The following is a 13720-nucleotide window of genomic DNA, read 5'->3' as shown; positions in this document are numbered from 1 at the left end:
TGGGTCTGGAAGGAGAGTTTACAGTCTAACCAGACACCTAAGTATTTGTAGGGTTCCACGTATTCTAAATCAGAGCCGCCCAGAGTAGTGATGTTGGACAGGCGGGCAGGTGCGGGTAGCGATCGGTTGAAGAGCATGCATTTAGTTTTACTTGTATTTAAGAGCAATTGGAGGCCACAGAAGGAGAGTTGTATGGCATTGAAGCTAGCCTGGAGGGTTGTTAACACAGTGTCCAAAGAAGGGCCAGAGGTATACAGAATGGTGTCGTCTGCATAGAGGTGGATCAGAGACTCACCAGCAGCAAGAGCGACCTCATTGATGTATACAGAGAAGAGAGTCGGTCCAAGAAATGAACCCTGTGGCACCCCCATAGAGACTGCCAGAGGTCCGGACAGCAGACCCTCCGATTTGACACACTGAACTCTATCAGAGAAGTAGTTGATGAACCAGGCGAGGCAATCATTTGAGAAAACAAGGCTATCGAGTCTGCCGATGAGGATGTGGTGATTGACAGAGTCGAAAGCCTTGGCCAGATCAATGAACACGGCTGCACAGTAATGTTTCTTATCGATGGCGGTTAAGATATCGTTTAGGACCTTGAGCGTGGCTGAGGTGCACCCATGACCAGCTCTGAAACCAGATTGCATAGCAGAGAAGTTATGGTGAGATTCGAAATGGTCGGTAATCTGTTTGTTGACTTGGCTTTCGAAGACCTTAGAAAGGCATGGTAGGATAGATATGTCTGTAGCAGTTTGGGTCAAGAGTGTCCCCCCCCTTTGAAGAGGGGGATGACCGCAGCTGCTTTCCAATCTTTGGTGATCTCAGACGACACGAACGAGAGGTTGAACAGGCTAGTAATAGGGGTGGCAACAATTTCGGCAGATAATTTTAGAAAGAAAGGGTCCAGATTGTCTAGCCCGGCTGATTTGTAGGGGTCCAGATTTTGCAGCTCTTTCAGAACATCAGCTGAACGGATTTGGGAGAAGGAGAAATGGGGAAGGCTTGGGCGAGTTGCTGTGGGGGGTGCAGTGCTGTTGACCGGGGTAGGAGTAGCCAGGTGGAAAGCATGGCCAATAAATAATAACAATAAAAATGAACAGTAAATATTACACATACAGAAGTTTCAAAAGAATAAAGACATTACAAATGTCATATTATATATATATATATAATAATACAGTGTTGTAACCATGTACAAATGGTTAAAGTGCACAAGGGAAAATAAATAAGCATAAATATGGGTTGTATCTATCTCTCTCTCTTATATACTCACACAGAAGCTCAAATATGCAAACAACTTTTTATACACCTGATTGGGACACCTGACACTCTCTCCCCTTCCCTTATCTCTCTCTCCTCCTCCACACTTTCTCAAATCCTCAAACCCACACAGAAGAACTCCATCACTCCACTTTCCAGGTTTTGAACCTGTAGATAAATGTGCCATGTCATTGGATAAGACTGTTTGAGTGGAGATAGAATGTTACTTCAGCCCTCTAGTAAAGCCGCTCTGTTCTATGGAAGAGAGGCAGGGCTTGATATGCAAATGCAGCTTGAGGGGGCGGAGGCCAAGAGAGAGTTTGCAGCAATGTGACTCTCTCTCTCTAGGGGCCGGCCCAGCTGAAGCCAGTTGCCCGGCAACAGCTCAGGGAGAGGGGAGGAGGGGGGAGTGGCCTAATCTCAACAACTGTTGCCAGAACTGAGCTACCTCTGTGTGAATGTGAGCCAGCCAGAGAGCGAACAACCAAATGAGTGTGTGTGAGAGAGTTGCTGCATCTCTGCATGTGTGTGAGAGAGTGAGGTAGTTGCAGTGTGTGAGTCGTGCTCTCACAGAGGAGCTAAGCCAGCCAGCGCAGTTTTAGAGGCTCTGAAAGAGCACTCTCTCCTCTCCTCCTTTTCTCTCCCTCTTTTTCTGGACAACACTGATTCAAAGGACTGCCATTTGGACTATCTAAACCCCCGGCACTTTCTGTACTGACCTGGCTTCACCTGTGTGTGTAAGACGAAAGACAGAGGACTTTGCCCCTGGTTTGAGGGGCGCGTTGGATGACTTCTATGGATGAGGGCTTGGCCGGTGGAGTGTTGGGCCAGGGGGACCACCATGGCTCCCCCCAAATAATGGATGGGGTAAGAGACAGCACCTCTTTGCTAAAGGACGGGGGTAAGGGGATAGAGGGGTAGAAGGATAGAGAGAAGGATCTGGGGCGGAGGTTAGGGGTTGGGGGATCTGGGGGGGTTGGTGCAGTGGAGAGTTCAGCACCAGAGCTCAAAGTCCATTGTTCCAGTGGGGTGTGTGAGTGACGGAGAGTGTGTGTGTTTTGTGTGTGTGTCTGCGTTTGAACCTTTCTCTCTCTCGCTCTCTTTCTGTCACTCTGTCTTATGCTCTTTCTTCCGCTGCCACGCTGTAGGCTACAGTCTATCTCCCTCTGAAATACAATTAATCACCATTCACTCTTCGCCTCATCTCTCCCTCTCTCTCGCTCCCCCTCATTCTCTGACCAGCCAGCCCCGGATTTCAATTAATCCCATTACAATCAGAGGAGGGGTGAACCGAGACAGCACCCAGCCACCGGCTATACAGAGAGAGAGAGAGAGACTTAAACATTGTGGGTTTTTAGTGTACAGTACAGTATGAGCTTGGCTGAAGCCGTTCCGGCTGTGTAACTTAGCCTATGGTTCAGTGAGAAAGGAGAAGTTTATCCCACACAACAATGTGTCAAAAAAGGAAGTCTACATTCAAACTGTTGGAATGGGTGATAGGGTTTCACAATGTTTGAGTTTCCTTGATCAGTACCTGTGACTTTGTCAATATAATTACCGACATGTTGTAATTGTGGTCTCAGTTCCACAGAAAAGAGGAAAGATGTCTATTTATCATACAGTAACTAGTTTCTTCCACAGTGACATGTGACATGGCTAGCCGTATCTGTTTGAACAAGATGGCTCATGTTCTGTAACAAGACATTAAGTAATGAGATGCGTCCTCTTATTCTCAAACTAACTAAACTGATAGGCCTAAACTATATTGTTTTGGTCTAAACCAGATCTGCCTGTCTAATACTGTATTTTGACCTGGGCAGGAATAACTACACTGAACAAAAAAATAAACGCAACATGTAAAGTGTTGGTCCCATGTTTCATGAGCTGAAATAAATGATCCCAGAAATGTTCCATATGCACAAAAAGCTTATTTCTCGCAAATGTTGTGAACACGTGTTTACCTCCCTGTTAGTGAGCATTTCTCCTTTGCCAAGATAATCCATCCACCTGACAGGTGTGTCATATCAAGAAGCTGATTAAACAGCATGATTATTACACAGGTGCACCTTGTGCTGGGGACAATAAAAGGCCACTAAAAGACCAGGTTTGTCACACAACACAATACCACAGATGTCTCAAGTTTTGAGGGAGCGTGCAATTGGCATGCTGACTGCAGGAATGTCCACCAGAGCTGTTGTCAGAGAATTGATTGTTCTCTACCATAAGCCTCCTGCAACGTCATTTTTAGAGAATTTGGCTGCAAGTCCAATCATAGACTGCGTCTGGGCGAGCGGTTTACTGATGTCAACATTGTGAACAGATTGCCCCATGGTGGCAGTAGGGTGGCACCTCTCTATCACTTTCCACTCTCCATTCTAAGGGCATTTTTAGCACGGCTTTTCTGGACTCTGATATGGCCTGTCTCCATTATGGCGTCTATATCAGGGCTTTATTCTGGTAGTTGGTGTAGGTTTTGTTTTGATATGAAACAGCGGGCTCTAACTGGTTCGTTTGAACATGACCAGGGCCCAAATGCTCAGCACTTGTTGCTCAATGGCAACAGGTTTAACACCATGAGAACAAATGGATGGTCAGCATGTTGATGACACTGTAATCTGACTCCTAGGGCACTGATACAGATACTAGGGAATATTACACTGACTCCACTGGCTCTCTCACCCTCTCTTTATCTGTCTGAGTATGTGTTCCTGAAATACACTTTCAGATAGTCAGGATGACCAGACTGATTCCTCAGCGGGCGTCTTAACACCCATTCCCCCTCACCAAGGATACCTTTTATCTATCTGACACACACACACACACACACACACACACACACACACACACACACACACACACACACACACACACACACACACACACACACACACACACACACACACACACACACACACCCTACTCAACATAACCCCCTAGCCCAATCTTAGTCCTGCTTTGAGGAAAGAAAAAACAGCTGAGGGAAATGTCACCACAGGGCCGTCCAGCCAGCGTGGCACAGACAGGGACACAAACACGCATTTGTTCCCACTTGGCTCTTCAGGGAACAGATAGCTGACAAAGGACAAGGACAGAATGGAAAGGGAGTGGCTCCCATAGAGGTATACAGGAGACTGTGTTGAAGTATTTGTACTGGGAAACCCAATACAGCCAATTGGGTTGATACAGGGACACTCTGGAAAACACAGGATGGGAAACACTCTGGGGTGGGTGTGGGTGTGAAATGGGTCCTTCCTATTGTCGAAGAGAAAGTGTGTGTTTGTTTGAAACACACACCCTGAAAACGTGACAGATCAATGGCACACAATGAATGGTGGTTTGGAGGAGCTGAGTCCACAGAGAGACTTGAGGACCTACTACTGTACAGGTGTCCTAGAACAAGCATACAGGAGCGGCCATCAGTTATGAGGTTGTGTGTATGAGGTTGTGTCCATTTCTAAGTGTGTGTGTGTCTGGGGTTTATAGCTTATAGTCTATGTGTCAGCACGTGCCTCAAAGCATTTCTGTTTGTGTCTGCGTGTGTGTCTCAGTAGCCGAAACCTGAAGTGCTTTTAGAGACTTCTAGTGCTTACTTCACAGGATGCGGCTGGATTATGAGTCATCAGTTCCTGTTCTCTTTTGACTCTCAGGTTTTTTTTTACTCCATCTGTGTGGGCTGAGAGTCTCTCCATTGCTGCAAGAGGTTGAATCATAAAGATCCAAAACACACACATAGGAAACACTGGAAATAACCTCAGCTGTACTCAGAGAAGGAAACATACTGACTAAACAGTTAACACATAGGCCTACTGGTAAAGGACAGTAAAATAGACTTAAAAAGCAATATTGTTTAGTGACTGCACAGGTAGACTCCATTGTGTTGGAGAGAGCACTTGAATCAAATGCCGGCTGCTGAGTTAGAGTGTAAGACCGAGATAAAGAGACTGAAAAGCGCTCTGCAGTGCGTCAACAGTATGAGATTGGATTTGGATCTTATCTTCTCAAGCACAGTCAGAGAAACACCAGCAAAGCCACAGTATGGCTCTCTCTCTCTCTCTCTTTCCTTCTTTCTCTCACTGTTGCTCACTCTCCCAGTCTATCTTTCTTTCCCTCCCTCTCGGTCTCTCTCTCTCCCCCACTCCTGTTTCTGCTGACACCCACAAAATCAAAGCCTCCTCTTTTGAATTTCGCCAGTCAATGTCTGTTCCAGTGGGTGGCTGCTCATACCTGCTGCTCTCTCTCTCGCTCTCTTTCTCTCGCTCTCTTTCTCTCGCTCTCTCTCTCTCTCGCTCTCTTTCCGTCTCTCATCTCTCCAACATACCCAATATCCATAAAAGATCATCCAGACTTTAATTCAGGGAATAATTATCCAGACTATCTGAATATTTCCCATCTCTGGACAGCGGGAGAGAGGGATGCAGATGGTGTGAAAGGATAGGATCCAGGCTAGAATACATGGAATAGCTAAATTATCCTTTCAGATTTCCCATGCGGAAGTTGAAAGGTATTACGACGCATGGGAAAGAATAGACGGACACAGGCCTTCTGTCTCTTTCTCTTTAGGCTAAATACTTCCGGCGCCGACAGAGATGGCCGCCTCGCTTCGCTTCCCTTGGAAACTATGCAGTATTTTGTTTTTTTACGTGTTATTTCTTACATTGGTACCCCAGGTCATCTTAGGTTTCATTACATAGTCGGGCAGAACTACTGAATATAAGAGCAACGTCAACTCACCATCAGTACGACCAGGAATATGACTTTCCCGAAGCGGACCCTGTGTTCTGCCTTCCACCCAGGACAACGGAATGGATCCCAGCCTGCGACCCAAAACAACGAAGTCGTAAAAGAGGCAGACGAAGCGGTCTTCTGGTCAGGCTCCAGAGACGGGCACATCGTGCACCACTCCCTAGCATACTACTCGCCAATGTCCAGTCTCTTGACAACAAGGTTGGTGAAATCCGAGCAAGGGTAGCATTCCAGAGGGACATCAGAGACTGTAACGTTCTTTGCTTCACGGAAACATGGCTCACTCGAGAGACGCTAACGGAATCGGTGCAGCCAGCTGGTTTCTTCACGCATCGCGCCGACAGAAACAAACATCTTTCTGGTAAGAAGAGGGGTGGGGGCGTATGCCTTATGATTAACGAGACGTGGTGTGATCACAACAACATATAGGAACTCAAGTCCTTCTGTTCACCTGATTTAGAATTCCTCACAATCAAATGTCGACCGCATTATCTACCAAGGGAATTGTCTTCGATTATAATCACAGCCGTATATATTCCCCCCCAAGCAGACACATCGATGGTCCTAAACGAGCTTTATTTGACTCTTTGCAAACTGGAAACCACATATCCCGAAGCTGCATTCATTGGAGGTGGGGATTTTAACAAGGCTAATCTGAAAACAAGACTCCCTAAATTGTATCAGCGTATCGATTGCGCAACCAGGGCTGGTAAAACCTTGGATCATTGCTATTCTAACTTCCGCGACGCATATAAGGCCCTCCCCGCCCTCCTTTCGGAAAAGCTGACCACGACTGCATTTTGTTGCTCCCTGCCTACAGACAGAAACTAAAACAAGAAGCTCCCTCGCTCAGGTCTGTTCAACGCTGGTCCGACCAATCTGATTCCACGCTTCAAGACTGCTTCGATCTTGTGGATTGGGATATGTTCCGCATTGCGGCGAACAACAACATTGACGAATACGCTGATTCGGTGAGCGAGTTCATTAGAAAGTGCATTGACAATGCCGTTCCCATAGCAACGATTAAAATATTTCCAAACCAGAAACCGTGGATTGATGGTAGCATTCGCGTGAAACTAAAAGCGCAAACCACTGCTTTTAACCAGGGAAAGGTGACTGGAAACATGACCGAATACAAACAGTGTAGCTATTCCCTCCACGGACATATTCAATCAACCCAGTCTGCTGTTCCCACATGCTTCAAGAGGGCCACCATTGTCCCTGTTCCCAAGAAAGCTAAGGTAACTGAGCTAAATGAATACCGACCCGTAGCACTCACTTCCGTCATCATGAAGTGCTTTGAGAGACTAGTCAAGGACCATATCACCTCCACACTACTTGATACCCTAGACCCACTCCAATTTGCTTACTGCCCAAATAGGTCCAAAGATGATGCAATCTCAACCACACTGCACACTGCCCTAACCCATCTGGACAAGAGGAATACCTATGTGAGAATGCTGTTCATCGACTACAGCTCAGTATTTAACACCAAAGTACCCTCCAAACTCGTCATCAAGCTTGAGACCCTGGGTCTCGACCCCGCCCTATGCAACTGGGTACTGGACTTCCTGACGGGCCGCCCCTCATCAAGTTTGCGGACGACACTACAGTGGTAGGCTTGATTACCACCAACAACAACGAGACAGCCTACAGGGAGGAGGTGAGGGCCCTCGGAGTGTGGTGTCAGGACAATAACCTCAACATCAACAAAACAAAGGAGATGATTGTGGACTTCAGGAAACAGCAGAGGGAGCACCCCCCTATCCACATCGATGAGACAGTAGTGGAGAGGGTAGCAAGTTTCAAGTTCCTCGATGTACACATCACAGACAAACTGAATTGGTTCACCCACACAGACAGCGTCGTGAAGAAGGTGCAGCAGCCTCAGGAGGCTGAAGAAATTCGGCTTGTCACCAAAAGCACTCACAAACTTCTACAGATGCACAATCGAGAGCATCCTGTCGGGCTGTATCACCGCCTGGTACGGCAACTGCCCCGCCCACAACCTTAAGGCTCTCCAGAGGGTAGTGAGTTCTGCACAACGCATCACCGGGGGCAAACTACCTGCCCTCCAAGACACCTACACCACCCGATGTCACAGGAAGGCCATAATGATCATCAAGGACAACCACCACCCGAGCCACTGCCTGTTCACCCCGCTATCATCCAGAAGGCGAGGTCAGTACAGGTGCATCAAAGCAGGGACCGAGAGACTGAAAAACAGCTTCTATCTCAAGGCCATCAGACTGTTAAACAGCCACCACTAACATTGAGTGGCTGCTGCCAACACACTAACTCAACTCCAGCCACTTCAATAATGTCAATTGATGGAAATTGATGGAAATAATATCACCAGCCACTTTAAACAATGCTACTTAATATAATGTTTACATACCCTACATTACTCATCTCATATGTACTGTATATGTATATACTGTACTCTATAATATCTACTGCATCTTTATGTAATACATGTACCACTAGCCACTTTAAACTATGCCACTTTGTTTACATACCCTACATTACTCATCTCATATGTATATACTGTACTCGATACCATCTACTGCATCTTGCATATGCCGTTCTGTACCATCACTCATTCATATATATTTATGTACATATTCTTTATCCCTTTACACTTGTGTGTATAAAGTAGTAGTTTTGGAATTGTTAGGTTAGATTACTCGTTGGTTATTACGGCATTGTCGGAACTAGAAGCACAAGCATTTCGTTACACTCGCACTAACATCTGCTAACCATGTGTATGTGACAAATAAAATTTGATTTGATTTGAAATAGAAGGAGAAGAGAGAGTGGAAACATTGCCAGTGGAAAACGTGTCCTTATGCCTTAGGTATAGTGTAGTATAGCATATATACCTTGTTGTTACGGTGAGATGTTGGCCTGCATCATTCTCACTGTTCAGTCATGATGAAGCAGCTTCTTAAACCATCTCCCATCCTCTTCCTTCTTCCTCAGTCAATAGTAGTGTGAACTGCATGGTCATCCAGATGACTGCCTACTGGTCCTGGGCTGCAGATCAATGACATGTCCAGCACTCAAGGCTTTCCCAATATTGTTAATGTTACATGACATTTGCGAGAGAGAGAGAGAGAGAGATAGAGTGAGTGAGAAAGATGTGTGAAAGTAGAGACTACAACTTTCCAAATCTGTTTGAGCAGGATGAATGTCGCCCATATTCATCCCATATGTGTATTAACATATCCATGTTATCTCGCCACACTCTGAACAGATGGTGCTTTAGGATGGAAATGTCTCTTTTCCACTAACTTGCTGAATTGACCAAACTATTTATCAACGTTTTTTCTAAAGATTGTGTGCCAACATGCTGTAAACATCATGGACGTGTTTGACTACGTAGTTGCGTGAATATCATTTGACAGTGGGTCAAGCTTAGAATACATGGATGCCAAATATAAGCTGGCGTAACTGATGCTGCAAAATACCAGGGACTAAAATTGAGATGATTCAGAATTGTTATAGAGGTGTATTTTACTGTTGTATAACACATACATGTGCAGGTGTACTACCTTCATTGATCACTCTGTTTTCGCAGCAGGAAATGCAAGTTGTAGTGTGTTCAAGTTTTAAAAAGGCGTCTAAAGTTAGTAGTTTCCATTTTAAAATGTCAGACTCGACTTATCCTAACAGGAAATGTGTCAAGCCCTAAAAACATGTATCCCGCATAATAATTCACATTTCCTGTTGCTGCAGGATTATTTTCCTGCTATGAGGAACTGGTCAGCATGTACATGTCCTGGTTGGTTGAATAGTTGTAGTTGTGTTCCCAGCTCCAACAGCGCAGTAGTATCTAACAAATCACAGCAATACACACAAATCTAAAACTAAAAGAATGGAATAGAGATATATAGATATAAGGAAGAGCAATGTCGGAGTGGCTTTGACTAAGATACAGTAGAATACAGTATACACAGTGCCTTCAGAAAGTATTCAGACCCCTTGACTTTTTCCACATTTTGTTAAGTTCACAGCCTTATTCTAAAATAGATGAAATTGTTGTTGTTTTTTACCATCAATCTACACACAATACCCCATAATGACAAAGCAAAAACAGGTTTTTAGAAATGTTTGTACAGTTATTAAAACATTTAAACTGATATCACATTTACATAAGTATTCAGACCCTTTACTCAGCACTTTGTTGAAGAACCTTTGGCAACGATTACAGCCTCGAGTCTTCTTGGGTATGACGCTACAAGCTTGTCACATTGTCACGGATCCCTCCGGTACGGTTGCTCATTTCGTGCACCAGTTTCAGAGGTCTATGTCACCAGCCTCTAGGCACTGAACTCTGTCATTATGCACACCTGGTTCCAATTCCTCATTGATTTGTATAAATGTGCCCTTTGTTGGGCTGTCGATTATTTTTCCAATGTCCGTTGGTCATGTGAGTACCTGTACCTTGTCGTTTTGGATTTCTTGCCACTTGTATTGTGCAACACGGTCTCGTCCCGTGTTGTATCATTGTGCGCTTGTGTTTCGGGTCTCGTTCCGTGTTGTATCATTGTGCGCTTGTGTTTCGGGTCTCGTCCCGTGTATTTATTCAAGGTACTCCTCGCTCTTTTGTTTGGGTTTCAGCCCTGTGTTATGTATACGTGTATGATTGGTCTTCATCCACGTGCCTTTACATGGCACGCAGTAATGTGGGTAGAGAAATCCTAAACACTATTACGCATTCCTACGGCTGTCTCCCGATCCTTTATACCAATGTGACACACATCTGTATTTGGGGAGTTTCTCCCATTCTTCTCTGCAGATCCTCTCAAGGTCTGTTAGATTTGCCCCAGTCTGAGGTCCTAGGCGCTCTGGAGCAAGTTTTTTATCAAGGAACTCTGTACTTTGCTCCCTACATCTTTCCCTTGAACCTGACTATTCTACCAGTCCGTGCCGCTGAAAAACATCCCCACAGCATGATGCTGCCACCACCATGCTTCACCGAAGGGATGGTGCCAGGTTTCCTCCAGATGTGACGCTTCGCGTTCAGGTCAAAGAGTTCAATCTTGGTTTCATCAGACCAGAGAATCTTGTTTGTCATGGTCTGAGAGTCCTTTAGGTGCCCTTTGGCAAACTCCAAGCGAGCCGGCATGTGCCTTTTAATGAGGAATGGCTTCTGTCTGACCACTCTACCATAAAGGCCTGACTGGTGGAGTGCCGCAGAGGTGGTTTGTCCTTCTGGAAGGTTCTCCCATCTCCACAGAGAAACTCTGGCGCTCTGTCAGAGTAACCATCGGGTTCTTGGTCACCTCCCTGACCAAGGCCCTTCTCCCCGGATTACAGTTTTGAGAATGACACAAATATACATTTTCACACAGTTTGCTGCTTCAGTGTCTTTAAGATATTTTTGTCAGATGTTACTATGGAATACTGAAGTATAATTACAACCATTTCATAAGTGTCAAAGGCTTTTGTTGACAATTACATGAAGTTGATGGAAATAGTCAATATTTGCAGTGTTGACCCTTCTTTTCCAAGACCTCTGCAATCCGCCCTGGCATGCTGTCAATTAACTTCTGGGCCACATCCTGACTGATGGCAGCCCATTCTTGCATAATCAGTGCTTGGAGTTTGTCAGACTTTGTGGGGTTTTGTTTGTCCACCCGCCTCTTGAGGATTGACCACAAGTTCTCAATGGGATTAAGGTCTGGGGAGTTTCCTAGCCATGGACCCAAAATATCGATGTTTTGTTCCCCAAGTCACTTAGTTATCACTTTTGCGTTATGGCAAGGTGCTCCATCATGCTGGAAAAGGCATTGTTTGTCACCAAACTGTTCCTGGATGGTTGGGAGAAGTTGCTTTCAGGAGGATGTGTTGGTACCATTCTTTATTCATGGCTGTGTTCTTGGGCAAAATTGTGATTAAGCCCACTCCCTTGGCTGAGAAGCAACCCACACATGAATGGTCTCAGCATGCTTTACTGTTGGCATGACACAGTACTGATGGTAGCGCTCACCTTGTCTTCTCCGGACAAGCTTTTTTCCGGCTGCCTCAGTTTCTCCCCCCCTTCTCTTTGACTCCCCCTCCTTCTCTCTGACTCCCCCTCCTTCTCTCTGACTCCCCCTCCCTCTCTCTCTCTCCCTCTCTCTCTCATCCCTCTCTGTCCAGCTCTGTGATCTCTCCACTCTGTTCTCCCTCAGTGGGTGTGTGACTGGAGGGGAGGAGCAGTTCCTTTCTTCCTTTCTCTCTCCCTGTCTTTTCCCTCTCTCACGTCCTCTCCTCTCTCACGTCCTCTCCTCTCTGCTGCGCTGGATGTGAATAATAGATTTCTCTACTGATCCTCCTCTCAGAGTTCTGTGCTGCTCTCTCTCTCTCTCTCTCTATCAGACTGCAGCACACAAACCCAGTGTCTGCAGGAGCATATTCTGTTTAATAGTAATGATTTGGTATGACTGTATCTAGCACTTCTCTGCTGTCCAAAGTACTTTATATTGTGACTCAGTGCTTGCACCACCAATGTGGAGCCATTTCTCATTCTCTCTTTTTGTGCAGCACTATCACCCACCTGGCAACCATCTCTCAGTAACTCTCATTCTCCTCTACCTGCAATATGACAGCAACTGATACTGACCCCACTTTAATTGTCCCTGTGACACACAATCCCACGTCTGTAGGAGCCTCTAGTGTTTTTATATTAGTGTAGATAAAGAACAGGGGATGATGAGAGGAAGACATGTTAGACTATTGAGATGCATCCCTTGAAATATAATTGCTTCCATATCTGTAGTGTAGATGGAGATGACGAGGACAGGAAGACAGCTTAGACTATTGAGATGTGTCCTTCTGAATCATCCTCTCTTTAGTCTTTAGACACAAAAACAGCATTGCATCGCCCAGAGCTGGAGCCGCTCTACTCTACTGTGTGTAGCAGAGCATCAATAACAGTAATTTTACTGTTGGGCTTTTCTCTCTCCACTGAGTGAGCAGGCCATGATAAGCCTAATAAAGACGTCCGGCAGGCTGGGTTGGCCGATGAATAAGGGTGTGAGGAGAGATGACAGAGAGAGGAGAGTAGAGATGTTCCCAGAGGAAAGGAGAGGAAAGGAGAGACGTGAGAGATGGGAGATAGGAGAGGAGAGATGAGATGGGAGAGAGGAGAGGAAAGATGGGATAGAGGAGAGGAGAGATGAGAGATGGGAGAGAGGGGAGATGGGAGATAAGAGATGGGAGAGAGGAGATTAGAGGAGAGATGGGATAGAGGAGAGGAGAGATGGGAGAGAGGAGAGTAGAGATGAGAGGAGATATAGAGGAGACGAGAGATGGGATAGAGGAGAGGAGAGATGGGAGACTGGAGAGATGGGAGATAGGAGAGAAGAGATGAGATGGGAGAGAGGAGAGGAAAGATGGGATAGAGGAGAGGAGAGATGAGAGATGGGAGAGAGGGGAGATGGGAGATAAGAGATGGGAGAGAGGAGACACAGAGCTACAAAATGGTATATCATACACTGTGTTTGAGGAACAATGGGACTTGTTTCTCACTTTTGAGAAAATGTTTTGGTACCTATTGGAGAGCTCTTCTTTGTCTACACCCATTCAGCATCATTCACACCCTCTTAAGCTTTAGCCCCACCCATCTCTTTAAGGGTTGATCTGAGCATCAAGTACCCAAGCTAACTGTCTAACGTTGGCTAGAACAGCTCACTGACCATTTACTCTCCCTAGCAGAGCTGGTTAGGCT

The 13720-nt window shown here is 45.7% G+C and overlaps 1 protein-coding gene across 3 annotated transcripts in view; it reads left to right on the top strand.

Moving 5' to 3' along the window:
* The first annotated feature begins 1703 nt into the window (after window positions 1–1703).
* The window catches only part of LOC135537854 (rab11 family-interacting protein 4A-like), a 36690-nt gene continuing 24673 nt past the window's right edge, over window positions 1704–13720 (top strand). For all 3 annotated transcript variants that reach the window (XM_064963882.1, XM_064963875.1, XM_064963870.1), the window contains exon 1: window positions 1704–2127. In XM_064963882.1, coding sequence (XP_064819954.1) covers window positions 2123–2127 — 5 coding nt within the window. In that variant the 5' untranslated portion in view covers window positions 1704–2122. The remainder of the gene's footprint in view (window positions 2128–13720) is intronic.

The sequence above is a fragment of the Oncorhynchus masou genome, chromosome 5 (assembly GCF_036934945.1).
Source record: "Oncorhynchus masou masou isolate Uvic2021 chromosome 5, UVic_Omas_1.1, whole genome shotgun sequence".
Lineage (NCBI taxonomy): Eukaryota > Metazoa > Chordata > Actinopteri > Salmoniformes > Salmonidae > Oncorhynchus > Oncorhynchus masou.
This window is presented reverse-complemented; position numbering and strand designations above follow the sequence as displayed.